Raw genomic sequence first — 27,296 nt, forward strand, 5'->3', positions numbered from 1 at the left:
TGGCAGGTGGCCCCGGGGTTGGCTCCCGACACTCAGCCCTGAGGCTCTTCCCACATGAGGCAGAAAGACAAGGGCGCAGAGAAGTCTGATTCTTCCTTGGGTTTCCTTCTCTCTAACTTGACCTGGGGTTTCTTAGACCTTGTGAGTTCATCACTGATGCGAGTTTCCTATTCCACAAAGCCTCTCTTAGCTATGTTTAGAGCTAGAAGGCCAGGCACCCACACTCCCCACACCCTATCCCCAGAAGGGTACCACCAAACAGGCGTCAGCTACTACAGGACTCCAGCAATGCCCGAGGCCCAAGTCGCCTGCTGCGCTGGGGTCAGGACCATCTGACCTCAAAGATCCCACATTAACATGGCCAAACACCCAGGCCATGCCCCGCCTCTTCCTGTGCCCCAACTACAAGCAGAAAAAAAAGGAACATCACCCAAAGAACAGGGAGGCCAAAACGTTTAAGTTATTAAATCAAATATACAGAGTGATTCATTTAATATGTACATATTTACAGAAATGCACTTTCACAAGGAGGGTGGCCGGGGCCGGCAGGTGGGCAGCGGCCTGGTGCCCACGGCAAACGCTGACAGCTGGGAGGGGGTCTGTGTGAAGGCACTTGTCACAAGCTTCAAGACTGCCGCCATCCCGGGAGGGAGACTGAGCAGTTGGGAAGAGCACTTCTGAAAGCACAGTTGGAGATCTCTGGAGAGTTCTGGGCAGGAGGAAGCAAGGACAGCAGGCTGGAGGGGCTAGCCGAGGCAGGGGCCGGGTCTGCTCGCCGGCCTTAGGCCACGCCAGTGACCTCCAACCCCACTGACAACCACAGGCGCCACCAACAGCTATGGTAACCGGCATCACACGGGCCACCACAGGTCCCACGGACAGCTACAGGCCAGCCCAGCAGCCAGTGCCACCGGCGGCCGTGAGTGTCACAGCCCACAAGCCAATGGCCTCAGGTGTTCCTAACGGCCACAGGTCCCACTGACATCCACAGGCCAGGCCACTTGCCACGGGTGCCACGGACAGCCACAGGTCCCACTGAGAGCTACAGCTAAGACGACAGCCACAGTCCCACTGACAGCCTCAGGCCATACTGTCAGCCACAGGTCCCACTGAGAGCCGTGGGCCACACTGAAAGCCACAGATCTCACTGAGAGCCACAGCCCAGCCCACAGGTCTTCTGGGCTTTTGGGCCTCAAGCCAGAGAGAAACCCAAATGAGGAATAAAAAAGAAGATTCTGTAAACAGCGACAGCCTGTGGTAACAAACATTATACGATTTGGTGAGAACACAACCACGCCCTGCTCTCCTGCCACAGTGCGTGCGGACACGGAAACTTTACAAAAATAGCGATGATCCGAGAATACTCCGTTGTTTTCTGCCTGACAGCCATTGAATAATTTATACAAGGTTAAAGAAACGTAAAAAATAAACATTTGTTTTTTGGTTTTTGGTTTTGTTTTTTACACAAAATAAAGAAACTATGCACACGGCCTTGGCCTCCTATGGTCCGGCAGGCATCTCAGTGCCGGCAAGGGTTCTGGGTGCCAGCCTGGCGGCCGGCCTACTCCCTGCCGGCGCAGCGCACATCCTTGGTGCTTCTAACCGCGCGGTTGTCCACTTTGGGCCCCGGAGCCCAGCAGGCTGGCCTTCCCAGGGAGCAGCTGGGGTCTTTGGTGAATTTGTGTGAGAGGAACTTCTCTGCCTCTGGGGAGTCCCCATCTCCACGGCCCAGCTCCTCATCCTCCTCGTCCTCCCCAACGGCCCCGTGGCCGGCTGGCCCGGGCAGGGCCTCGCCTGCCCTGCGGGGTGGCGGTGTGAAGTTCTTGCACGGATAGAGTACGTCCTTGTGGCCCCCGGCGCCCAGGCCGCTGCTGCCTGGCCGCTCAATGGGGTTGCGGATGGGATTGAGCGGGGCCCACTGGTTGTTGGCGCTCTCATCCCGCGGCAGCCGGCTCCTCTCCCGCTCTTTCCTGCGTTTTCGGGTCCACCACACGCAGATAACCACGCAGGCAAGCCACAGCACGCTGAACACGCTGCACAGAACAGGTACCAGCAGACCTAGGTGGGAGGAGAGGCAGGAAGCACCACTGTATCCCTCCGGTTCGGTTCGGTTTCTAGAACGGAACTGGGTGGCGGCAGCTGCCCCATCCCTCCGAGCAGCGTCTACCTGGCAGACTCCCGGTGGCCCGAAGTCTGGGAGCCCCGCCACCCCAGCTCACCTGTGGAAGAGCCGCCCACAGCAGCGGTTTCCACTTTGACCTCGGTGACGGCCAGCAGCAGTGAGCTGTTCCCTCGCTGTGTGATGGCGGCCACGATGGCGTGGGCCGTGCTCTGGATCAGGCTGCTGTCAGGCAGGTCCCTCGCAGGGCTGAAAGACTGTAGCAGAGGATGACACTTGGGGCGCGGCCCAAAGGTAGCCTCCGGGGCGCCTGCCATGGCCACTGCCCAAACCCTGACCAGTTCCTAGCCAGATGCACAGAGGGTTGCCAGAGGCAGGGCTGGATCTGTGCTGTGCTGCACATGGCCAGGACCTCAGCAAGTCTGGAGACCGAGAAGTGAGGTCACTGGGGTAGGATGATCTTGATGCAGACGGATTCAGGGCGGGGCCCAACCCTCCCTCTGCCAAAACCCTGTATCCTGCGTGGGGACAGCTGGCCTTTCTCGGTCCGCTCGGCTCCCCCAGCTCTGCACCTAAAGAGCTCCAAAAACAAAACCGGCCTGGCACCCAACCTGTACCCAAGGCGTTTCTTTTCTCCCCCGCCCCCGAATACTGTGCCCCTCCATCACCACATGCCACAAGGCTACCTTGATCTCCTGCCTCACCCTCCTCTTAGCTAACACCCACCCCTGCCATCCCAAGGCTGCCTCTTTCAGGGACAGTTCCAGAACATCCTCTCCAGCCTCCTTCCACATGCCAGGGATCCTACCCAAGGGCCGGTGTCCGCGGCTTCAGAAACCAGGCAAAAGACGTCCTGGGAGTCGCTGTTCGCGCCACTTCTGAAACTCTATTTCCCAGAGGTCTAGTGCGCGTCTTGTCATTTCTGCCTCTCTGCCCCGGGCCTGTCAACGCCTCTGTCCAGCCCCGCCCTCCACACCCTGCAGTTGGCACTACCTCACCTGGACAAGCTCCCTGTCCACCCCACGGGGCTCTGGACCACATCTCACAAGAGAATCCCATCTCACAGCCTTGCTGCTTTCCCATCAAGCAACTGACTCCATGGGCTGTCAGGGACCACCAACCACCTGAACATCTTGGTGCTCGTCCCTCTACACAGCTCTGGCCCCTGCCCTTCCGCCGCCACCACTGCCCCACCTGGCCCCACTTAGCGGCCCAGGTGCCCAGGGGGATGCCGACCTGGTTCCTATCTCAGCTCCCACGGCTCCCTGTCTCCATTCTGCCATGTAGATGCCTCTGCTCCTCAAGTTTGCCACTGACCCACAAGAGGCCCGAGTGTCACTGCCACTGGGGGCTTAGGGGCCTGCTCAGGACAGGTCACCACCCACACTCACCACAGCCACCTCCACGGCACTGGCCCCTGAGGATGCGCGGTCACAGAGCAGCAGCAGGAGGCGGTCTCGGGCCACGGCCCTCGTGGCAGGCAGGGCTCGGATTCCAGAGCAGATAGCGCCCACGGTGGTGCCCTAGACAGACAAGCAATAGGTCAGCACGGTCTGGGGCCGAGATCTGAGGCCACTCATCTCTCTGCTGGGGGTGGGGAGGGGGCTCCATCCACGAAGCCCGAAAAGGAACAATGGGAGCCTACCTCGCCTCCCACCCAGTCTATCTGTAGGCAATGGGAGGAGCTTAGGGAAGTAGGGGTTGGCGGGATGGGCGTCATGGGTTCCAAGCTCCTCTGGTTCTAGGAGATAGGCAGGCTACCTCTAAACATCCAGAGGTTGAGGCTGGGACACGATCGGAATCAGGAACGTTCCTTTTAATGGCAATCCACTACCCAAAGTAGAGTGGCCCACAGCACCCCTGCAGTCTAGGGTCCCTATGTCCCTCGTTATCTAGGTCCCCAGGACACTGGATAAGCAGGCAGCCCAGACTGGACCTATACTCTCCCACTTGCCCAACAATACCTGGGCTCAGCGCTGTCTCTTATGAGCCCACTGATGGCCATCCGGACCACCAGGGGCTTCTGGACCTGTGGGAGCTGAGCTGTGACAAGTCAATCACTCTAAGGGGAAGCTTTAGAATCCTGGGTCCCCCGGGGCCGCTTACCTGAGGCACTTGGTCACGGTTAAAGCGCAATGTGAGGCGTGCACAATTGTTGTCCAAGTGGGTGGTCCGTGGCAGGCAGGGGGTGCTGGGTGGGAGAGGTTCCTCAGCGGCACACTCCCCCCAGTTCTCACAGGGTGGCTGCAAACACTGGCCTAGGGCTTTCTCCCGGCACTGCTGCCCTGGTGGGCACTGGGCATTCAGAGCATTGGGCTGGCCGGACAGCAGACAGGGCTTCCATCCACACCACACCTGGGGGGGACACACCCAGGAGAGACCCATGGGAGTGGGGAACCACAGGCAGGTACAGGCAGCACATGAAGATAAGACATGGTCGGCTCAGTGAGTCTCCAGTGTCTCCACCACCCGGGGGCCCTCGGGAGGCAGGCAAAACTCCACTCCAGAGAGGACTTTCGGTCAAAGCAGTTAAGAGCTGGGCAGAGCCAGGGACAGGCGTCAACTTCCCTAAGTGTACAGGGAGAGAGGCGGGCCCAAGGGCCCTCCCGGTTTATCCCCTCGGATGACCCTCAGAAGTGGGCAGCCTTATCTACCTACACCCCGACCCCTGCATCAGCCTACTGATAGCTGAGTGAGCCCAAAGGCTCAGCTCTCTCAGGGTCAGAGTGCAGGGGCGGGTGCCGGAGGGGCTGCTCCCACCTTGCTGCAGTCCCGGTGGCCATCCAGGCAGCGGCAGCTGTTGCAGTCTTCTGTCCAGGAGCTCCCATGTGGGAAGGACACGCCCCGGGACCAGCAGGGCCTCCTGAGTATGACCACTGTGGGGAGAAGCAGGCGGTGGCTCAACAGAGTAGCCGAGCGCCGGAGGGTGGGCCTGCTCCATGCCCCGACCAATTCGGTCACAGCCGGCCTACCTTCCTGGCACCGGGGGCCGGAACGTCCTGGTGGGCAGCTGCACCGGTACCCGTTGATCTCATCTACACACGTGGCTCCGTAAGCACAGGGCGAGGACTGGCACTCATCGATGTCTGCAGGGAGAGCGGTTACGTGTTTCTCGGGGCAGGCTGGCGCCCCCACACGGGGACCAGGACGCGAGAGCGGCAAGACGGTGCACACACCTCGGGCCACCTGACCCACAGCGACCTAGGCCGGGACAGCTGCTGCCGCTGCCACTCTGCCCGTCTGAAGCCTTCTGACCCACGGGCCCTCCCTCACCCTCCTCCACCCACCTCTGCGTTCCACTCTCTCAGAGCGGCGGCTGCAGTCAGGGGTGAGCATGAGCATTCCACCCCGTAGCCCATACTCCTCCTCCCAAGATGCAACTGGCTCTTCTGGGAGGAACTAGGGACCCACAGGACACAGACATGTAGGAGGGAGGCAGGACAGGGCTGTGGCCACGTGGCCTATCAGGATGGGGATGTGTGTGTTCCCCTGCTCTGGATGCTGAGGTTGGCTGGAGGTGGGCCCCAGGACAGATTTCCCCCAGCCCAACTCCTTCTATCCACCTAGGCTGCTTACTGATACGGCAGTCGGGACCCGCAAAGCCAGGTGCACACTCGCAGCGGAACCAGTTGACACCGTCGACGCAGATGCCCCCGTTGTAGCTGCAGGGGAGAGGGTGGTCGTAATGGGTTCCCTGTGACGGGCCCTGCACCCCACCCCCGGCCCCCTGGGCTGCCACTCACCAGGGCAGAGGGTTGCAGTCATTGGTGTCTGGATTTGAGGGGGAAGACAGGGTGGTTAGATCGGCACACTCTTGCCCAGCACACCTCTGCAGCAGCCCTGCGTGCCCGAGGCTCACGGGCAGACACTGTCCTGTCCGTACCAGCCTGGCAGCGTCAGCAAACAAGTGCCAGGAAGGTTCCGGGGGGGCCCCAGGCAGGCCACCAGGAGGGGGCCTAGAGCTGGAGTGGGAGCTATTACTCAGCAGGGGCCCCAGACTGCACGGTGGTGGATCGGGGGAGGAGGTAGATGGACACTGCAGATCTGGGACAGGGGGCTGAATCAGAAAACGGCAGAACAGGGCGGGGATGGTGAGGTGGACGGACGGACAGGTGGAGTGGGTCTTCCGGGCAGTCGCAAGGAGGGATGGGGAGCTGGGTGAAGGGAAGAAGAACCCACGGGCCTCCCCCACCTGAAACCCCTCCAGCTCACTGTGTGTGCAGGTGCGGCCCTCCCAGCCATCCCGGCAGATGCAGGAGAAGGAGTCTCCGCTGCCCACACAGGTGCCTCCGTTCACACAGGGGTTGGGCAGACAGCTGCTGTTCTTGGCTGCAAGGAGGGGGAGAGGGCGTCTTGTGATGCTCCCCCGCCCCCCGTAGACCTCGGGGAGACAGGCGGCCTGGGGGCAGTGCGGGCAGCAGAGCCCCCCCTCCCCCCCCCGGGCCTCACCAATGGTGCAGGTGCTGCCTTTCCAGCCTGGGGGACAGGCGCATCGGAAGGTGTCACCGCTGTCGTAGCACGTGCCGCCGTTGCTGCAGGTGTAGGCGTCGCACTGGAACTCGCCTGCAAGCAGGCACACGGGGCCGCTCAGCGGGCAGGCCGTACTGACCGCAGCAGCAGCAGCAGCAGCAGCAGGGTCCTGGCGGGCAGCCCCCTCCACCCATGCGCAGGGACCGGGGCACTCACGTGAGTGGCAGGTCTTGCCCTTCCAGCCGTCGTCGCAGGCGCAGTAGAAGTCGTTCACCAGGTCATAGCAGCGGCCGCGGCTGTGGCAGGGGTCGGGGAGGCAGTCGTTGGGATCTGGGGGGAGGACGCCGGTCAGCGGGGGTCACCGGCGCTGGGGAGGGCTTCACGGAGAAGAGCGAGAGCTGGGCCCCGGCACGTGGGAGCCTGGGATTCCACCCCATGACTTCAGGCCCACACACGCAAGGCTGAGGAGGTCAGAGGGGTGGAGCCAGGCCTGGGGCAGGTCCGGGGAAGGCAGGCGTGCAAGAGTGCACACTCACTGATGTCACAGAGTTCGCCTTCCCAGCCGCTGGGGCAGAAGCAGCGGAAGGAGTCCACTTCATCAATGCACGTGCCCCCATTGCGGCAAGGCTGGCCCATACAGTCGTCAATGTCTGTGGGAGAGGTGAGGTGAGCTGTCCCCGCCGCCGGCCGGCTCGCCCCACCCCACCGACTCCGCGCGCCACTCACTCTCATGGCAGTAGGTGCCCGTGAAGCCGCTGTCACAGACGCAGGAAAAGTTGCCCCCGGGCAGGCTGACACAGTGCCCATGAGGGCCACAGATGCCAGAGGGCGCCACGCCACGTGCTCTGGACCCCGCCTCGAACCCGCAGCCATCAATCACTGTGAGAAAGAGATGGGCAGGGATCAGATCCACCTCCACCGGGGGGTTCCCACCCTGCCTGGGGCGGCATCCCGTACCTCTGCATGCCCCACCAGGGCATGTCTCCCTGGGCACTGAGCAGTTCTTTCCACCAAAGTCTTCCGGGCAGGCGCAGTAGTAGTCGCCCTCGAGGTTGTAGCAGCGAGCACCATTGAGGCAGGGGCTTGGCTCACAGAGATCCACATCCACCTGCAGGTAAAGGAGGGTGTGCATCTGTAACAGTCCAGCTCTGGGTAGAGGCGCTGTGTAGTGTGGACAGCCAGGCCTCAGCCTCAGACCAGACAGTGCCAGGCCGGGCTTGAAACTCCCGCCCACCCGAGAGTGTCCAAGAACCATCAGCTGGGCGGAAACACCTGTGGGCCACCAGCCCCTCCTGCCGCCCGCGCCTCCACAGCAGCCAAGCTTCCTCTGCCTCCCACAGGCAGCATCCGGCCTTGGCTCCTCCCGCCGGCAGGAAGGCCAGCTTCTGACCCCCATGTTGCCAGGCTGCCCTCAGAGCCAAGAGCGGTCCTTCCCGCAGCCAGCACCAACCACCATGCTCCCTGGACCTGAAGCCAGGACGTTGCCGTGGGCCCCTAAGACGCCCACCCAGCAGGAGGCTTACTCTTTTCACAAAGGCCTGAGCAAAACCATGTGCATGCAGCTCAGGACGAGACAGGCCACCCGACAGGGGCGAGGGCACCCACTCCTTCCTAGGCCCACCCTCGACCCATGATGACCCCACACCATCAAACACTTGATTCTGCCTTCGGGGAACCTTCCTGCGGGCTGCTTCCGGGCGCGGTCCCATTCGAGGGCGTAAAGCACGTGAGACCGACCGACCGTGTGAGGAAGGAGGAGTCTGACTTGGCTGATGCTGCGAGGCCCCTCCCAGCCAGGCTGCTGAGGGCAGTGTGGGCAACACTCCCTGCACACACCATGAGACAGCTCCCACCAAAGCGAGGTCACTTACCTCGCAGAGCGGCCCGGAGAGGCCCCGTGGGCAGTGGCAGCGGAAGCCGTCCACCAGGTCCTCGCAGATGCCACCCCGGCGGCAGGGGCTGCTGGCACACTTGTCATACTCCAGTTCGCAGTGCCGGCCTCCGAAGCCCCGCGGGCATACACACTGGTACCCATTCACCAGGTCCTAGGTGGGCGGACGGGGGGGTGGGTGGGTGAGCCAGCCTCACGCACCCCCACCCCATCCCCCTCCGGCCACGTCCCACCCTTCCCAGTCCTGGCAGGGCACGCCGCAGCCCCCTTACCTTGCAGGTGCCGCCATGCTGACACTGCCCGTGACAATCGTTGACGTCTAGGGGCAGAGGGGGCATGTGGGCAGGGTCAGGGGGCCCCCCCGCTGTGCTCCCCAGCCCCACCCACCTGCGCCACCCACCCATACTGACTGATATGGCAGTTGATGCCCTTCCAGCCCGGGAGGCAATCACAGTAATAGCCGCCAATCAGGTTTTTGCAAGAGAAAGCATTAAGGCACGGCTTCCCTTCGCACTCATTGGCGTCTGTGAATGAGACAAGGGGAGCTGTGGGGCTCAGGCCCCACGTACCCACTGTGCCCTGCACCTGGCACCCACAACCCTAGCAGTGCCAGCAGCAGCAGCAGCAGCAGCAGCCACATGCACAGCACACAGCCCATGCACAGACGGCCCCCAGGGAGCCCTTACCCAGCTGGCAAGTAGCCCCCACCCATTGCTCCGGGCAGATGCACTCAAAGCCGTCCACCTGATCCACACAGGTGCCGCCTGCTGCACATGGATTTGAGGCACACTCATCAATGTCTGCAGGGGTAAAGAGAGAGAGAGAGATGTAGGGGCATGGCCAGCAAGCAGGAAGGCGTAGTAATAAATGGGTACAGAGCGTGGTCAGTGCATGTGGGATCATGTCTAGTTAGTATAGATGCATGGAGTGGGTATGGGGTACGGCGGCATGGCCAATGAGCAGGGGCACAGCCCACGGGGGCTCAGTCTGCAGTAGGGAAGCATGGTCCCATGTAAAGAAGCAGGAATCTGTTGTCACTTGGCCCATGTCCACCGTACAGTGGATTCGACCACTCCATCCAAACCGCCGGGGGGCTGCCCACTCCCTTCCTTGTGCGGCCCCCGGACACTCACCAAGTGCACAGGTGGGTCCACTCCAGCCCGATGGACAGTGGCATTCAAAGCCAGATGGCACTTCATGGCAAGAGCCCCCGTTGGCACACGGGTTGGAGGCACAGGCATGCTCAGCTGCAGAACCAGAGTGTGAGCAGAGTGGTGCCTACCCAACTCAAACGCTCTTCCCCAAGCCCACGAGACCCAGAGTTCACCGGGGTCCAGTCCACTGAACAAGGCAGTGAAAAAGAGGGCCCACTCAGGCAGGCTCCCCGAGAAACGGCAGCATTCCAACGTACCCCGCTCGCAGTTCTTGCCCAAGTAGCCATCCGGGCAGGCGCAGAGGTATTGGTCAGGCTCAGCGTTGATACAGGTACCCCCATTGACACAGGGGTGGTGGCTGCCACAGTAGTTCAGGTCTGGGCACAAGGGTAGGGCTCTCAGGGATGGGCCCGGCTTCAGAGCTGAAGGCCTGGCCCCGCCCTCGGCCCACCATCTATCTACCTTTGTCACAGAGAAGGCCACCCCAGTTGGTCTCACAGTCACAGTGCCAGGGCTCCACACAGCTGCCATGCACGCAGCCGGGGTAGGGGACACACTCGTCACAGAACTTCCCCTGCCAGCCATAGCTGCACCTGGGGGACCGAGCAATGAGGCCGTCAGCTAGGCAGGTGAGTAAGGGGTGGGGGTGGGGGGCGGGCAGAGGAGTGCGGGCCACCCCCACCGGGCCTCGGCCCTGGAGGCCAGCTCCGAGCCAAGCAGGGGTTACGGCCTGCCGGCCAGCCTCACCGTCACGGGCATTCCCGGCCGCTGGCCGAGATGGCCAGCCCAGCTGTCCCGTCACTCCTCCCCGGGCTATTCTAGGAGTCAACCCTGAGCCAGGCCCCACAAGCAGGCGCCGGGAAGGAAGGCCCAGCTGGGGGAGGACCCGGGGAGACAGTGCCAGGTCCTGTTCACCAGGTGCCGCTGGGGCCACAGCAGCAACCAGGGTCTGAGGAGGATGAGGAGACACCAGGAGAGGTCCCGGCCACCCTGGTCCAAGGTCTGTGTGACCTTGGGTGATGCCCATATTCTCACTGCGACTCCCAGGAAAGTCCAACCCAAGGGCTGCCTAGCCAGCCCTAGGGCAGGGCCACATTGAGCGGAGGAGAACCCAGAGTGTGCAGCTGAAGATCTCAGCTGAGGCCATAATCTTAAGGCCTGGTTCTGCCCACACTGTGGGTTAGGTTCCCTCTGGGCAGTCCCTCAGGACCTAAGTAGGTGGCCAGCACAGAGCCGGCAGGTAAGAACACAGGGCTCCGGTAGGCTGCCCTCTGGGCCCTGGACAAGACTCTGGGGGCTCCTTCCTTGAAGGCTAAGGTCCTGTGGGGCAGGAATGACGTACAGGCCACGTCACTTCCATGCTGACACCCGCCACAGGAGTTATTTTTATAGAAGGAAAAACCACAGCCCTTCCTGAGCTGCCCTGGAGCCACGCATTCAAGCAGTTATCAGCCCAGCTCACCCAGGCTCACATAGGGAAACTGAGGCTGGCTCCAGGATCCAGCCCAGCATGCCCAAGGCAGGTCCACAGTAGGCCTCCCATCTCTACTTAGAGTCTTCTCTACAGGTGATACGGGGAGTCGAGGGGCAGGGCGGGACTGCGACTGGCCTTGGGTCATCCACCAGAGAGCACCACAGCCAGCTCGGCGGCCCGGACCCTGTTGAGTCCCAAGGGCGAGTTCTCCACCCTGGGCGGGCCATCCCACACCAGACCCCACCTTGTGGCTTTCCTGCCAGCAGTTCCAGGGCCTGGGGAGGGTGGCAGGAAAGCGCAGCCATCTCCGCAGTAGCATCCGGTTGGGGAGGGGTGTCCTCTGCTGAAACCTGAGCCCTGGACAGCAGGAGGCCATTGGGCCTCACCCTCTGGCCCAGGGAGAGGCGGGCGGCACCCACCTACTGCCCCCTACCTTGGTGTCCTCCCCCAGCGCTCATGTCTGTGTGCTACCCACAGCCTTTCCTTCTGCACTGCGGGGAGACCGACTTGTCTCTCATCTCCCTCCTGCCCGGCACTGACCACACAGGGATGCTGGCACAACCATCAAGGGACGAAAAGGCACCCTGGGCCAAGCAGTGAGTGTGGGGTGGAGGGCAGGCCCTCGTCTGCCCAGAGCTCACGCCACCTCCACCACCCTGCTCAGAGGCAGGCAGAGAGCCATGCCCATGGACAATTTCTGCGGCCCATCCTGCCCCACGTCCCTCCTAGGATGAAGCTCTAGAGGAAGGTACAGCCCATCCTGGGCCAGGTGCTCCACACACACTGCCTCGAGTCCTGCCAAGACTGAAACCACAGTGTGCGCAAGTGACCCTGGCGGACTCGCACCGTGCATACAACTTTTTGCCCCCGGACCAGCCTGGCTGCTGTCCACATCACCACCCACGCCAACGCCACCACACCCCTCCCCAGCCCACCCCAGCTCCCCACTCCCTGGCCATCTTCTCCAGACTAATCAGCGCACGCCTGTATAAGTCGCTTAACTCCACGGGCTCCGCTGTCCTCATCTGAAAACACACCGGGAGCGTGCCCGCCCCTCAGAGGGTAACGGATGGTGAGAACCGGGACGGCAGGAGAGCCTTGGCGGGCTACTGCAGCCTGAGCGCTCCTCATCCCCAACCCTTTCCCCACTCTCCGACACCTGAGTGTGCCAACATCTGCCCCCTTCTGCTCTGCTGTCTACCCTACTCACCTGGCCTCACTACCCGCACAATGCTTCACAAGCCTCAGAGGGCTCCTACTCTCTACTCGAAGCTGTAGGACCCCAACTCTGGCCCCCCTTTGACTCTTGAGTACCTTGTCCGGCCCCCCGCCGGTCTCTGCCTACACTCCCAGCCCCGCCTCTCCACCTGACCACTGGCTGGAAACCTAACCTGGACGGCACACGTTCCGCTGCCGGAAGGCCGGGCCTCTCCAGACACCCTTGCACACTCGCACACACTGGCCTGCCTCCCCACAGCCATCCCTGCCTCAGCCACCACAGCTCTGCCGTTCAGCAGCTCAAGCTGGCAGGTTTGCAGGTCCCTCCTGACCGGCCACCCTCTCCCTCCTACACCACACTCACCATCAAATCCCGGCTCCGAGGCATGCCTGCAGGGCCTGCCCACCTCTCCACCCTGCGGGCCCATCACTCTCCTTTTGCGGCCGCCCACACACCTTTTCCTCATCGCCGCCACCTACGAGGTTCTTCCTACCCAGTGGCTGCCTGGTTCTCCTAAGCCTCTCCTGACAGGGCCCCTCTTCTCCCTCCTCCGCAGCAACTACCAGTCTCTCCAATAAAAGCATGCCACTGTGGCATCCTGCCGTGCTCCTCAGGGCAGCGGACTCCTCATGTGTATGGCGAGTTCACACACACACACACACACACACACACACACACACACACACACACACACCTTGGCCTCTGCCCCTGGGTGGTGTGACTCCCTGGCCTCTGGGTGGTGGTGTGACTGACTCCCTGGCCTCTGGGTGGTGGTGTGACTCCCTGGCCTCTGGGTGGTGGTGTGACTCCCTGGCCTCTGGGTGGTGGTGTGACTGACTCCCTGGCCTCTGGGTGGTGGTGTGACTCCCTGGCCTCTGGGTGGTGGTGTGACTGACTCCCTGGCCTCTGGGTGGTGGTGTGACTCCCTGGCCTCTGGGTGGTGGTGTGACTCCCTGGCCTCTGGGTGGTGGTGTGACTCCCTGGCCTCTGGGTGGTGGTGTGACTGACTCCCTGGCCTCTGGGTGGTGGTGTGACTCCCTGGCCTCTGGGTGGTGGTGTGACTACCTCTCTCGTCCCCTTCTAGCTGTCCTGCGGGGAAAACGTCACTGGACGCACCACAGGCTCGGGACAGCACTGCCCCCTCCGTGGCCACGAGCTTCCTAAGGGCAGGGTTCCATGTCAGCGCTGCCGCGGTGGCGTCTGACTCCCTACCCGAGGCGGCACCACACTTCCGGGCCCACTAACACCTGCGGGGTGCCGCAGCTGCTGCAGGCTCAACAGCCACGCGGTAGAGAAGGGCAGCCATGGCGCTCACCTGCACTCCCCAGGCACAGTGCATCCCCCGTGGAGCAAATTACATCCTTGTTTACACACGGCTGAAACAGAGGGGCAGAGAGAGGCACAGCTGCAGCCGGTCACGGCCATGCTGGCGCGGTCCCGCGCGCGCATGCGCATGCCCGTCCCGCGCCCCCACGCGGGGAGACGCCTCACCTTCTTTGCACTCCTTGCCCATCCAGCCGTCCATGCAGGCCTTGTTTCCGTACTGGTCGCAGGTGTAGTGGCCGAAGAAGTCGTTCCGCGGCCGGCAGAACTTGTTGCAGGTTGCGCTGTAGTAGTTCTCGTCGCAGCGCACTCGGATCTGCAGCTCCAGGTGCGCCACGTGGCCGCTGAAGTGCAGGCTCTTCCAGCGGTCCTCGGGGTTGATCATGCCGGCGTGTGACACCCGCTCAATCAGCAGCTCCTCTTTGGGGGCAGCAGAGTCAGCCAGCAGCATCAGCCCCCCCGCCATTCCCCCAGGAACACAGCACAGGCCTACCTAGCAGGCAGCTTTAGGGGGGGCAATGGGGGCAGCCAGGCAGAGGAAGGCTGCCACCCCTGCAGGAGCCGGGGGCAGAGCGCAGTGGGGACACTGTCCAGGCCCCCACGGGGAGGTCGGGCCAGAAGCCCTGACCAAGGGCCCTGGAAGCTAGCACGCCCGCTCCGCTCTCACAAAGATAGGGCCAGGAGGGCTGCAAGCCCTAAGCTTCCCACACCCACTGGGCACCGCACCGACCATGAGTTTACCATTCTCTCTCCTTTCCTGTACTGCATCTGGCTCCCAGAAGCACCCTACGGATACGTCTTAAGACAGATTCTAGGACCCCATTCACATGGGCCACACCGTCCCAGAGCTGTGCCTCCCTCCCTGCGCACTGAGGCAGGCCCTGAGCAGGCTGTGTAGCACCTTCCAGTGTCGTCTGGGGATTTCTATGGCAGCTGGTCACAGAGCCCGCCCCCCCCCCCCCCCCCCGCTCCACTTTCCCCCCACTGCATTAGTACAGGCCCAGCTGGGTACTCGGTGCCTTGGACTAGACAGAGCTCTCCTCGCTGGCTTTGCCTCGGGCCCACTGGCTTGTCCTTGTCAAGGCCCCAGATTGCCTTCCTTGGCCCTTGGCTGACCCCTATCCTGAGCTCCCTGTTCACATATCCTTGGTAACATCTCTCTGGTGGGCCTGGGTTTCCTCCCTATCATCATGTGTGGCTCTGGAAGGTCTCAAGGGGTCCATTTGACCATAACTGCAGGTCCAATCCATCAGCCACCCTAGGCCTCCACATTCGAGAATAGCCAGAACCTCTTAACCTCTCAAGCTGCCTGTTTCAGCCTCCCTGTCTTGGTACACACGGCATCCTCTTTGTTGGCTTCAACTCTGGCCTTGCAGACTGTCCACACTGCAGCCTGAGCAGTCCCTGCCCAGAGAGAAGCCAGTATCTTCACTGACCCCAAAGCCTGCTCGATCTGAATCAAGCCTTACTGATTCCCTCATCCCCCAGCCACGGGAACGCCACCCGGATCTTCAAAGGCGGCCTCTGGGCCTTTGCACTTTCCGTCCACTCTCTGCTCGAGGGGCTTCCCTACCTGTCTTCTCTTTTCCTTCCTGTACTGCATCTGGCTCCCAGAAGCACCCTACTGATCCATCCTCGTCACTAAAAGGCTGAGATGACCCCCACCACATACACACACATCACAGGATAGCCAGCCTTGAGGTGGTGACCCTCAAAGCTTCGTGTTCTAGGACAGAAAAAAAAGGCCACAAAGCCAGAGAACCACTTGAGGGTATAATCCCAGTCCACCGTACCACCAACGCGGGCACCAAAAGAGCACACTGAAGACGCCGGCATGGAGGAGCGGTACACACAGCTCTACAGAGCCACAGACATGGAGAGCTCCTTGACACCAGAACAAGGTGTATGAGCCGCTGCCCCCAGCAGACAGAGGACCACAGGCCTGGCCACAGGCACTCTGGCCCAGCAGGCCAGCTTCCCAGCACCCTGGGGAAAGTCTCGCTGGCTGGCGGCTCCCCTCCACTCACCCTCTCCTCCCAACACAGGGCGCACTCACCATCTGGAGTGGTGTCATTGTCCCAGTCCCAGGCCTCCACGATGAGGGTGAACGAACGCTGTGGACAGAGGGTGATCTGTCAGGTGCCTGCGGGTCCCTTCCCCTGCTGGGGCTCTGGGGCAGGGTGCAGACCCCAGACCCGGGAGGCTCTGGGCTGCTCAGGCCCAGCAGAGTCTTGCCCCACGGCTCTAGGCTCCCCTCCCATCCCATGTGCGATCCCTGTCCCCCAGATGTCCCGGCTCAAAGGCAGAAGAGTCTCCCTGGCCGCATCTCTCAGGAAGCTTTGTCTCCTTGTTCCTGGGCCCCCAGTTCAGCCCCCCCTGTGTAAGCTCCCAAAGTCAGCAAGGGGCGAAGGGAGGGACGCAAGCATCTGCGGGCAGAGCACTCCCACTGAGGATACATCCCTGCACCTCGCTGAGGTCCGACCTGAGTTTGCAAATGTGTGGTCCTGTAATATTAACAAGGCCACTCGAGGACAGTACTCTGGCCACCCGTCAGTCCCTCTCACCAGGCACATAGAGGTGCTTACCCAGAGGCCCCAACACACACAACCAGCAGAGAGTATGTAGTGAGACCCATAACCATCACCCCAGGACAGAGGTTGGGGGGGGCCCTTGCTGTACAGGTGGGGGACACTGAGGCTCAAGAGATGTGCTGGGTACAGCCTCAGCCCATCATCATGGCCAGCCCCCACCATCTGTCCCCCCTGCCCCAGGCCACGGTGATGAGGTCTGCTGTTAGCTGTCACCTCGGCAACCTAAGACCTGCCCCCGTGAGCGGGTGGCCTGATCCCACCATGCCTTGTCCCCCAAGCACCCCTTCCTCCGTGGCTGGGCTATGCTGAGCAAACTTCATGGTTTCCTGAATGGTTGAGAGTCCCACTGGCCATTCCTCAGCTCCGGCACCCTCCCCTCAGACTCACTGGAACCCCATCTAGCCTGCTCTAGGCCCTAGGCTTTCTAGAACGTTCCCTCCTCCCATTCCCCACTCGGCCTGCCAGACTCAGCCTCCTGGGCCTGGCACTGGGAGAACCCGACCTGTTGCCTGTCTGTTGGCACCTCAGCGTGGACACCCTCACTTCCTGCTCTGGTACCTCCTCTGAGCACCTGTCTTTAGACACAGGGCCTAGGCCACTGTGAGCGAGGCCAAAAGCAGAGGGCCACTGGTCCCCTCCAGAAGCCTCCTTGGCTCCACGAAGCCACCACCAGGTTTCTCAATGCTGTCCCCTAAGTCCCCGCCTCACCATGACTCCCATCCTAACTGCTCTTCCAGGGCTCTCGGCAACCACAGGGCCTCCCAGCCCTACCCACCGAAGCCTAAGAAACCCCCGTGTGCTGTCCTCCTCCGCTAGGATGCAGAGCCTCCCCGGGGCGCTCTACGGTTTCTACCTTCACTCCAGCACCCCAGCCACCCTAACTGCCTGGAAGGTCATCCTCAGGGCCTCCCTTTGTCCACGTCTAACTCCCCGGTGACAAGCTGGGCTCCCAGCCCTGCTTCCCAGGCCTTACCTACTCTGTTCCTTTACCCCCCCACTCATCCAAGTGCACAGCACAGTTCAGACACTGCCGACAGCCCCTGAACCAACAGCTGGAGCCAGAGAAAGTGAGAGACGGGCCAGGTCACACAGCCCCAGGAGAAACAGGCTACAACCCAAGGGAGGAAGGAACACAAGGACGAGGGATGGGGGCCCGAAAGGAGGCTGAGGGGGGCCGAGACAGCGAGGAGTGTGGAACGGGGGGACCACAGCACCCGGCACCACAGACCCCACCACGGACATCACCACTGATTCCCATCAAAACAGGTGGTCAGTGGGATCTGAGGCCAACAGGTTGAACAACACACTCTGCTGCTGGGTGGCAGCTGATGGGCTCTAAGTGGGCAAGGCCGGGCTGAGCCTGAGGTCACTGCCTTCACTGCTACAGGCCAAGCCCACCAGCCAGAGGCTCTAGCCACAAGGCAGGCATAAAAGCCTGGGTCCGGATTCCCTGCACACACCTGGGTTTCAGATGAGCCAGGAGCACTCCCAGGAAACCCACGCCAGACACACAGGTAGGGTTACCACCACTTCAGCCTGAGCCCAGGGCTCCGGTTACCTGCTCCCGCAGGGACGTGGCCCACCCGCCGCCCAAGAGGGCCCGTCGCCCGCCAGCTGGGCTCCCTACACCTGGACGGCAGGAAGTCATCCAGGGAGAACCTGAGCCAGCAGGCAGGCGGCACCTGTGGCTTCTCCCCACCTGCCACACCGGCCCCCCAGCTCCGCCCTTCCCCCAGCCTCTCGAACCGCATCCCTCACTACAAATGGCAGCGTACCTCCCTGCCTGGGGAGCCAAGCCCTGCAGCTGACAAGAGGGATGATGGTGCCCGGGCTGGAAGCCTGTGGGAACATGAGGCCTCAGAGTGAGTGGGGGCTGGGAACGCCGCTGGGGGACTATGGGAAAGACAGAGAGCTACCACCTGCCCAGGTTCCCCAGGAGGAGGGAGAAAACCCTGGTCCCTCCTCCTGGGCCATCTGCCTGCCTGCCTGCCTCTGGAGGTCTATGCAGCAGAGCCTCTTCCCACAAGTCCGGCCCCAGCCTTGCCCCCAGACGCAGTCCATCACCGTCTGGTCCAACTCCAAGCCTAATTAAAAGCCCCTCACCTAGTCTCCAGACAGCTCACAGGACAGCAGCATGCACAGGAAAGGCAGGCCTGAAACCAGGTGCGCCACACCTCACGGCCAGGTGCAAGGCTGGTTCTATCCCAGCATCCAAACTGGGCCCCTGACAGGGCAGAACACTTGCTGCGAAATGCCCCAAGCTCTAAGCGCAGACCTACTTCCTGAAACCAGAGCTTTGGAGAGGCCTAGGCCTCTGTCATTGTCACCCAAGGGGCTGGGGGAAGGGGGAACTCCTCTTAGGCTGTGGTCTCAGGACCACAGGAAGAGACAGCAGGCCACCCATGCCAGAGCTTAGACAGTCACCATCAGACACCAGCCAAGGCCTTGCCTGGGTGTCCACGGTGAAGAGGGAGGAAGTCGGGGAGCCAGCTAACACTCCTAGCCATCTGGGATTGCAGCTAGCCCAGGATCGGGATGGATATGCCCATACCCAGCTCAGGATGGGGTGTGTGGGCAGGGCTAGTTCAAGGCTTTCAGGCTGCTAATAAGGATACCTTCTGGGTTTGGGAATTAAAGTTCCTCAAAGGCCAACTACCTCCAGCTCAAGCCCTTGCCTGGCCCCCCCAGGACCTGTCTCTGGCCCAGCCCATCTCCCATTCTACCCAGATACCATGTGGACTCCTGAAAACCACAGTGCCCTTCCTGCCAACCCAGATACACAACATCCATTCTCCATCCATCCATCACACTACATACACGCCTGTTTTCCAACCACTTCTATGGGCCCGGGACAAAGGCCCCATCCACTTCCATGTCTAAATCTTCCTCTGGCCAGGTTAGCTCTTTCTGCCTCCTGGCCACTTCAGGGTGTACTATACAGCCTTGAACAAGCCCCCACCCCCCGCTTACCCATAAGGGAGAAGCACCACCTGCCCGTAGCTCCACCTGAGGAGGACTGTGGGTCTCACGGGGATGGTGTGGGTGGCAATAGACCTTAGCACGGGTGCGATGGAGAGGCCAGTGCCCATACAGCTCCAGAAGGCATGGAGGGAAGCGTGGCCTTTTGGTGTACATGCAAGGCACAGATTCCAGAATAGCCCACCTGGGTCGGATGGGGACAGGCCCGGTGTCCACACCACCAGATCTGCTCCAGCACCCTCCGCTCTGATTAGTCCCAACAACCTCCACCCCTCCATCCTAGGGGGGCATCCCTCCTCTGACCACTTCGCCACCCTCAAGTACACCGTGGCCCTTCCTTTACACACCTCGCACACACTTGGCCATGTGCTGGACAGCCAGTCAGGGGAGAGGAAGGACTCGGGCCGGACAGGGCCACATTGGAGACTTCAGAAAAGAAAAAAAAGCATGCTGGGCATCCGACAGCCTCATCCAGCTTCAGGAGTCCCAGTCAAAAAGGCAGGGCATCCATCTCAAGGGAGAGGAACCGGGTTACAGAACTATTGCCCCACCCCCCCCAGCTCTTCTGAGCCACGGAAACCAGGTCAGCCTCAGACCCACCTCACTTCCACTCGTGACCCCAGATGCGCCACGGAGCCCACACTCGACCGTATTACTAGTCTTCCAGCTCAGGGAGTGCACACACCACTGGTCTGCCACCAGGGAAGCAGACTGGAACAGGGCCGCACCCCTGGGCTCAAAAGGCAAGCTGGTCAGGCAGAAAGCCTGCAGCAGGGACCGCTCCTCTTCTGGAAGCCTTCGCTATATAGGCCAGCAACCCCCTTGGCACCTCACTCGGCCACCCTGAAAAAAGTGCCATCCACCAGACCCCAAAGGAAAGCTCCTGATCCCCAGAACCCTCTGCCGCCACCTGCTCAACCACAGAGCTCAAGCATGTGCGGTGGACATGGCTTCCCCTCTGCTGGGCATAGGCAGGCACCAGAGCCACTCTGGGGAAAACACATCTCCCGGGGCCATCTGCGACGCGCGCAACCCGGTGGGGGTTGTTGCACCTCTCCACATCTAAGAATTCACTCAAAGAGGCTCCGCTGCAGGTACGGAGCCAGAGGGCCACCCCGAGCAGAGGGGGACTTGTGAGAAGCTGGTGCCTGCTCTCAGCCACCGTTCACACCACCCCATCTCTCCACAGGGCCCTCCTGGCACCAAGGAACCCAAGTCCCAGCTGGTCCTTGCTGTTCCCAGAAGCCGAATGCTCCGGTGCGCACCTGGATCCCAAATGTACCCCGGTTTGTGGGACAGAGCTGAACTTGTGGCAAAACCGAGCAGCTTGGCCGCAGGGCTGGTTGCCGAAGAACGGAAATACCAAGGAACTGGCATCACGGCACCAGCTCCATGCCTGGCAGCCAGGTCATGCGGCGAGAGGGGAGAAGGGGGACCAGAACTGTCCCCCCGCCCCAAACACAGGATACCCTTTGACCCCTCCATCCAGGCTAGAAACATGCCCACTCCTGGGGCACTGAGGGAACCAGCTGGGGACAGAACGAAGGAGGTTAAAATGTCCTCGACACCAGGTAGGTACCCAGACTCCAAAGAAGGCAAGGGCCTGTCCCATCCCGTCCCACACCAACCGGCCGGCCAGCGGGGCAAAGAGCCACGAGGGACACGCGTTGGCCCGCCACATTCCTCCAGGCCCTCCCTGCCCCCACAGCACGGCTGCCAACTTGAGCAGAAAACACATCCTCAGGTAGCGATTTGGAGCCACGCTGGCTTGGGCCCAAGTGCAGATGACAGGCTGTGGGCCCTGCTCAGACCTGCCTGCTGCGCCGCTGTGCTGTGGGGGCGAGGGGGGGCAGGGCCAATAGTAACTGCCTAGGGCCCCTCCCATGCCTGCCCCTGCCTTTCCCACTGCAGGGACACAGTTCCTATCACAAGCCCCCAGGGGTCAAGGATACCTGGCTAGGCGTGGGAACAGAGGATGGATACCCCATAGACGGAGCAGGAGTCCAGGGGAGGATCAAGATGGAGGCACAAGCTGGGTGGCCTCGGATGAAGGAGTTGTCCAGGGCTCCGAGCAAGGGAGACCCTGCCCGCCCAGTCTTGGCCATTCCTGGCCCCCAGCTCCAAGTCTCTTTCGGGACCAAGGCACCAGGCAGACCCACTCCCACGGCTCTTCGCAGCTGGACCAAGCGCAAGACCTCACCCAGGAAACCTCCCGGGTCATGGCCTGATACCCCACTCCCTAGTCACAGGGCCACCCATACCAGCTGTTCTTAACCTGGTTCTCCAAGCTACGTCCACATTCCCTAGTCACAGGGCCACCCATGCCAGCTGTTCTTAACCTGGTTCTCCAAGCCATGTCCGCATTCACTGCCCGTACCTAATTTCAGACAATCAGGTGAGGGTATAAGCCAGAATTGAACAAAAGCAAGTACCATAAGGCACCCCTCTCCCGGGCCTTTCCGCCACAGGCACGAGGCCTGTCTCCCCCTGATGCTGGATCCCCACCACCTTCATCCTAGCATGCCCAGGCTTGGGCTCCTGCCTGACCTGGCCACCCCTAAGCAGACAGGATGCTTCCCAATTCCAGAAACGAACAAGCAAAATGAAACATCCACAGACGGCGGTGCCACCGTGGGTTACAACTTGGAGCCTAGTTAGTGTCTCTTCCTTTGGGAGGGGTGGTCTTTCCATCTGCAGCAGCTTCTGCCAACACACACGCACACGCGCACACACATACACACACCAGGCCATCCCTGCGCGGGTCCCAGGCGCCTGTCCGTGCCCCCGGGCATCCAGGAAACTGCAGGGCAGGAGCAGGCTGGCCGCGGGCCCGGACGGCTCCGCCAGGGCCTGCCCCAGACCAGCCCCAGCACGCGCAGCGCACATGCCTGCGCAGCCTGCCGGGCCGCAGGCGCCTCGCACCTCCCCACGCACAGACACGCGCAGGGCGACAGAGGCACACTCCGAAGGCCGCCGAGCACGCAGATTCCGGCCACCCCGCCCCGCCACGACCCCAAGCCCATTGGCCCCCCGGGGTACCCCGCGCGCCCACGTGGCCAGGCGCGAACCTGGCCGCAACAGCACGCGCCCCAGGCCCGCCCGCGGCGCGGCGCCCCCTGCCGGCCCCGCCCCGTCTGGGCGCGCGCCGCCCGCACCCGCGCGGCCGCAGGTGCTGAAGGGACCGCGGCGGGCGCCGAGGCGCGCAGGGAAGCTGAGCGCGGGGGAGGGGCGCACGTACCGGCCAGGCGAACTGAAAGGGAATGACGACGAGGCCCGGGTCCTGGTGGCCGCCGGTCCGAGACCGCGCGCGCGCTCGGTCTCCCGCAGCGCCCGCCGGCGGCAGGTAGAAGGAGTTGCCACCCAGCACGGGCGTGGCGCCGTAGCCGTAGCTGCAGGGCCCCGTGGGCGTCACCTTGGCCTGGTACTCCTTAAGGCACACGCGCACGTACGTGTCGCACTCGTCGCGGCCGCAGCCCCCCGCGCGCGTCGTCCGGCCGTCGCCGTCACAGCAGGCGCCGCTCAGCAGCTCCCCGTTCACGTTCCGCAGAGCACTCAGCTGCAGCTCGAAATAGCCCATGGGCCGCGCCGCCTAAAAATAAGGCAGCGGAGAGTGCAGGGAGGCGCGGGCCGGGGTCGCCGAGCCTCTGCCCCGCCCCCACCCCCGCGCTGTTCCTAGGGCTCCGGACCGCGGCCGCTCGCGCGCCGCCCGGCCTGGAGGAGCGGCCCGGTGCGCCCCGTCCGCGCCCGTCGCCACCGCGCGCCCCGCTCACCTGCACGCACAGAAGCAGCAGCAGTAGCAGCCGCCCAGGCAGGCGCCCCCAGCCGCGTGCCCGCATCGCCGCCTCGACCCCGCCCGCGGCCCCGCCGCCGCCGCCGCCGCCGCCGCCCGCGCCCGCTACAGCCGCCGCGCCGGCCTCCAGCGCCCGCCCGCCCTACGAGCCCGGCGGCGCACAGGCGGCGGCGGCCGCACAGGCGGCGCGGGCGGGGTCGAGCAGTGCGCGCGGGCTGCGCGGCGGGCGTGCAGGGGAGGCGGCGGCTCCGGCTCGCTGCGGCCGCGCTCCGGCGGCCGGCCCGGCTCCCACCCGGCGGCGGCGGCGGCGACGGCGGCGGCGGGTCCCGGCCTCGGCTCTGCGCGCCCGCGCTCCCGGCACCGCAGCCAACAAGTTCGGGACGAGACTGACAGCTCGCTCGCCCATTCGTCACCCGCGCACCTGCATATTCATGAGGGGGCGGGGCCTCGCCGTGGGGTGGGGCTGTGGGGGGGTGCTGGGGGCGCCCCTGGCTTTAAAGGAGGCGAGGGCGCGGTCTCCGCGCGGGGCGGCGGGGCGCGGGGCCACCGGGCAGTGGCTTCTCCTGTGCCCAGGCTCGCTGAGGTGTGGCCTCTTCTGCTCCAGAATTCTCCTCCGGGTTAGCAGCCTAGGAGTGGGGCGCCCCCTGAGGTCACCGTCATGGTCCCCTCCCATCAGAGCGCAGCCACTCTCGCTCTGCTCCTGGTCCCAAAGGAGATGCTGCCTGATGTACGCATCAGGATTTTGCCCCCACGCAGGGCGGATGGGGCCCTGGGACCCGAATGAGCCCAACTCCTGGTGCGCCCCCTTCCCCGAGGAATCTCCCCCGCTCCTCAGCCTCCTGCCACCTCCAGGCAGGCTACAGGGGGCGCTGCTCCCCTCCGACGCCCAGCCCTCCCCTCCTCCAAGCGCACAGGTTGAGTAGCCAGTCAACAAATGCTCCTTCCTGCAGGCTGTTTCGGAGGTGGACGTCGTCAGACTCTTATCTGCAAGGAACTCGCCGGCCAGAGATCCAAATTTGGGGAGAAGGAACTGGGAATAAAGGACAGTGGTCCATATCAAGAGAGCTACCCAAAGAGGATTTTCCAGCAATCTGGGAGTCTAGGTCACAGGGCCTGGGTATCCCACCCCTCCACTACCATCTCTTGAGCCTGTTCCTAGGTGATCACCTCCTCCGCATGTCAATACCAAGGGTTCTTCGTCTACAGACGGCCTGTGTTCCATGCAGCAGAGCCCTTTCCAGTGCCAGTGGTAACCCCAGTGATTAGAAATCCCCATACTTGAGGTGGTGATGTGTTACCCTGCCCTTCAAAACCCCACAATAGCTGGGTTGTCCTCTCTCCAAGGCTCCTCTCCCAGGTTTCCACGACTGGACCAAGTCACTGCCAGAGGACTTACTGAGGGAGGGGGAAATTCTGATACTGGTGAATCAGAGGCACAGTAAAAGTGGGCCAGGGACACGACCCTGCCTCCTGGATATTGCCTGGCAACCTGCACAGGGAGCCAAGCCCTGGGAATGCCTTGGGCAGTGCACCTGTCCCACCAGTGTCTAATGCCTCTCCAAGATCTCCGGCAGAAGCAGCAGGCCTGCAAGGGTGGGCCAGCATCCCCCATGGCTCTGCGCACTCAGAGTGCTCCCACCCCAGCCTGAGCCCAGGAAGCCCACAGGCAGGTAGGCCAGTTGGGGGGCCACGACACAAGCCAGGCCTGGCTACACACCGGGACGGCCACCGAATAAGGGAATTGGAGTGTGTTAAGAGTCTTCCCGACGCTTGCATCTTTCCAGAAGACAGTCCCTTTGCAGATTCAGCCTCACTTTCCCTCCGGCCTGGAGACAGGGAGGCCTCAGAGGACACAAGAGCCTTAGCTTTCCAAGCTTGCCTGTGCTCACCATCTCTCTAAGGCACCCAGCCAAGCTGTGAACGAGGCAGCCACAGCCCTGACCTACCTGCAGGGACCTCTCTAAGGGTGGATGATATATTGTAGACCAGCAAACCGTAAGAGTCTAAAACCAGGTGCCTCCACACACACCCCCACTCCCACTCCCACGCCCCATGAGACCCAGAGGGTGGGGCAGCAAGATGAGGAGTAGAAGTAACACAGGAAGGTTCTGGGGCTCAGAGAACCTGACAAGGGCTTGTGAGGACAAAATATCCAAACCAAGGTGGGCGGTGATACTGCAGTCTTCTGCTGAGACCAGTGGGAAGTCACAAAGAGCCTGGCTGGCTGTGTCACACCACGACTTACATTCTCATCGAGATCCCTGACAGTGGCCTGGAGGGGGGCGAGGGGAGGTCAGGGCGATGCCACGGTGCCGTTGAGAGGCACAGGTGTCTAGGACAGTGTCTAGGGTGTCCAGGCAGTGCAGGGGCTGGGGCGGGGGGGGGGTCAGCATGAAATAGAACCCAGGGATAACCCTGCAGCCCATCCCTGTGTGCCTCCCTGTTTCCTGCTGTCAGGCGGCTGTGGGAGGACAGGCCAGCAGGCAGAGCTGGGCTCTGCTGACACGGACTTCTTCTGTGTGACTGACTCAGCCTACTCCCACCCCCCTGCTCAGAACTGTGGGTGCAGTGGCTCAGGGAAGGATTCTTCATCAGGCCAAGACACAGGACTCACCTTGTAGGTACGCAGGCTCCCAGGGGGTCTGTCCAACAGCATGCCTTGGAGAGCAGGGAGACCTGGGTCTCCTTGCTTAGAAGAACAGCCGGAGACTCTCAGGGCAGTAGATTCAATACCTGGGTGACACCTGCCCTGACCAGGTGTCATCACCACAATGGTGATGACCTCCTCCTCCTGGGCACCACAACCTTACCTGGTGGTGACCAGCGGATGCTGAAGGTGTGAAAGGTGGCCACTTGGCATTGAGAGGGGCCCTCCCCTGGAAATCCCCTCCCTGCACCGATTTTGGCAGCTTCCAGGCAGAATTGCCGGGGGCAGAGGGACCTACACGTGGAGAACTGTCGCCTCACACACCCTTCAAACCGTATACTTGGGGGCTGGGGAACCCTGACCTGACCCTGCGGGGTCAGCTGCTCTGCCTGTTCAGGAAGGCCTTCATCACCCACTGGACATGACTGACTCCCGCCTGGCGGCTCTCGCCAAGATCCCTGACACTCGAGAGGTCTGGGCCTGTTCTGAATGGGTGCTTAGCTCGAGCTGGATAGGCACAGAGGGGCCTCAGGACCAGGCTGAAGGATGAGGCAGCCCAGGATTTGGACGGAGCTGGCTGGGCTCAGGAGTGAGCTATGCTTCCGCCCATGTCCTGTGATGCTAAATATAGCGGCCAGGGAGGGGAGTTTCCGGTTACAGCCCCCCCACCCCAAGCCGGGAAATCGATGCCAGCTCCATTAAGCCCAGCCGTGGTGCCTGCTGACCTGCCCGCCAGGCTGCAGATCAGAGTGAGGGACTGGACTTTACCCAAGCCCAGGTGCCCTGTCTCCTAACTCATCCTCCTGCCCTCCAGAGCCCTCCCCCACTCTGCCCGTCAGACAGCGAACACCCAAGGGCAATCCTGAGGGTCATGGGATTCCGATGGTGGGCATTAGGCAACTGCAGGATGTCAGGGCAGGGCATAGATGGCAGTGGCTGGGTATACTCCTGTCCTGGGACCATCAAGGTGAAGCTGGATCACTGTGCCTCCCTGTATTCAGCTCCTGGACACACACCACATACCTAGGGACCCTTCCCTAAAATGAAAAAGAAAAAAGAAAAAGAAAGAAAGAAAGAAAAAGGAAGAAAGAAAGAAAAGAAAGAAGAAAGAAAGAAAGAAAGAAAGAAAGAAAGAAAGAAAGAAAGAAAGAAAGAAAGAAAGAAAGAAAGAAAGAAAGAAAGAAAGAAAGAAAGAAGAAAAGAAAAGCCGTGGTTGCTTGTCTGGCTGGCCCCACCTAAATTGCTACAAATATTTGCATACAGGTGGTGCTATCTGAGCAGTCCACATGCCACAGCCTCCTCAGGGTGGTGCCTCAATGTCACACCCACATGGGGCATAGGGAGGGGGTGAAGCCAGTGCCCCCCATCCTCCAGGGCAGGGCAGGGGGCTGTAGGAGGACAGAGGGCACCCCACCCACCTCAGCATCCCTATCTCAATGTCCCGATTAGGATTCCAACACTTCAGCTCCTGGCCTCACAGAAGGGGACACTGAGGCACAGAGCCCCAGGACATGCTCACAGACAGCTCATCACCTGAGTGCCACTGTACTAAGTTACAAGGGGGAAGAGGGCCTCTCTCCAGGATACCTCGTGGCCTATAAGATGCTGACTGGAGGGTTTGAAACTCTGGGGAAAGGCA

At 62.1% G+C, this 27,296-nt stretch overlaps 1 protein-coding gene across 2 annotated transcripts; it reads right to left on the reverse strand.

The window, feature by feature from the left end:
* Nucleotides 1–437: 437 nt before the first annotated feature.
* Nucleotides 438–23,141, reverse strand: Jag2 (jagged canonical Notch ligand 2). Of its 2 annotated transcripts, XM_076551535.1 has the most exons (26): nucleotides 22,991–23,141; nucleotides 22,459–22,809; nucleotides 15,707–15,764; nucleotides 13,819–14,070; nucleotides 13,643–13,703; nucleotides 10,097–10,227; nucleotides 9,892–10,011; nucleotides 9,614–9,727; nucleotides 9,167–9,280; nucleotides 8,891–9,004; nucleotides 8,753–8,799; nucleotides 8,461–8,634; nucleotides 7,547–7,697; nucleotides 7,316–7,468; nucleotides 7,126–7,239; nucleotides 6,806–6,919; nucleotides 6,569–6,682; nucleotides 6,332–6,448; nucleotides 5,863–5,890; nucleotides 5,696–5,781; nucleotides 5,092–5,205; nucleotides 4,880–4,995; nucleotides 4,226–4,474; nucleotides 3,511–3,642; nucleotides 2,220–2,376; nucleotides 438–2,058 (listed from the first exon to the last, which is right to left on the reverse strand). In XM_076551535.1, the coding sequence occupies exons 1-26, from the start codon at nucleotides 23,054–23,056 to the stop codon at nucleotides 1,562–1,564; spliced, it is 3,744 nt and encodes a 1,247-aa protein (XP_076407650.1). In that variant the 5' UTR covers nucleotides 23,057–23,141; the 3' UTR covers nucleotides 438–1,561. The 2 variants fall into 2 exon arrangements, with proteins under 2 accessions (XP_076407650.1, XP_076407651.1); XM_076551536.1 differs by lacking the exon at nucleotides 8,891–9,004.
* Between the last annotated feature and the right edge of the window lie 4,155 nt (nucleotides 23,142–27,296).

This window comes from Peromyscus maniculatus, chromosome 14 (genome assembly GCF_049852395.1).
Source record: "Peromyscus maniculatus bairdii isolate BWxNUB_F1_BW_parent chromosome 14, HU_Pman_BW_mat_3.1, whole genome shotgun sequence".
NCBI lineage: Eukaryota > Metazoa > Chordata > Mammalia > Rodentia > Cricetidae > Peromyscus > Peromyscus maniculatus.

Coding starts and splice junctions, on each gene's coding strand:
- Jag2 (XM_076551535.1), bottom strand. CDS start 23,056: ATGCGGGCACGCGGCTGGGGGCGCCTGCCTGGGCGGCTGCTACTGCTG. Junction 10,228..13,642: donor ACTGTGCCTGGGGAGTGCAG/GTGAGCGCCATG, acceptor TCGGTCCCCCAG/GTGCAGCTATGGCTGGCAGG. Junction 9,728..9,891: donor GGGCAAGAACTGCGAGCGGG/GTACGTTGGAAT, acceptor CTGGTTCTGCAG/CTGAGCATGCCTGTGCCTCC.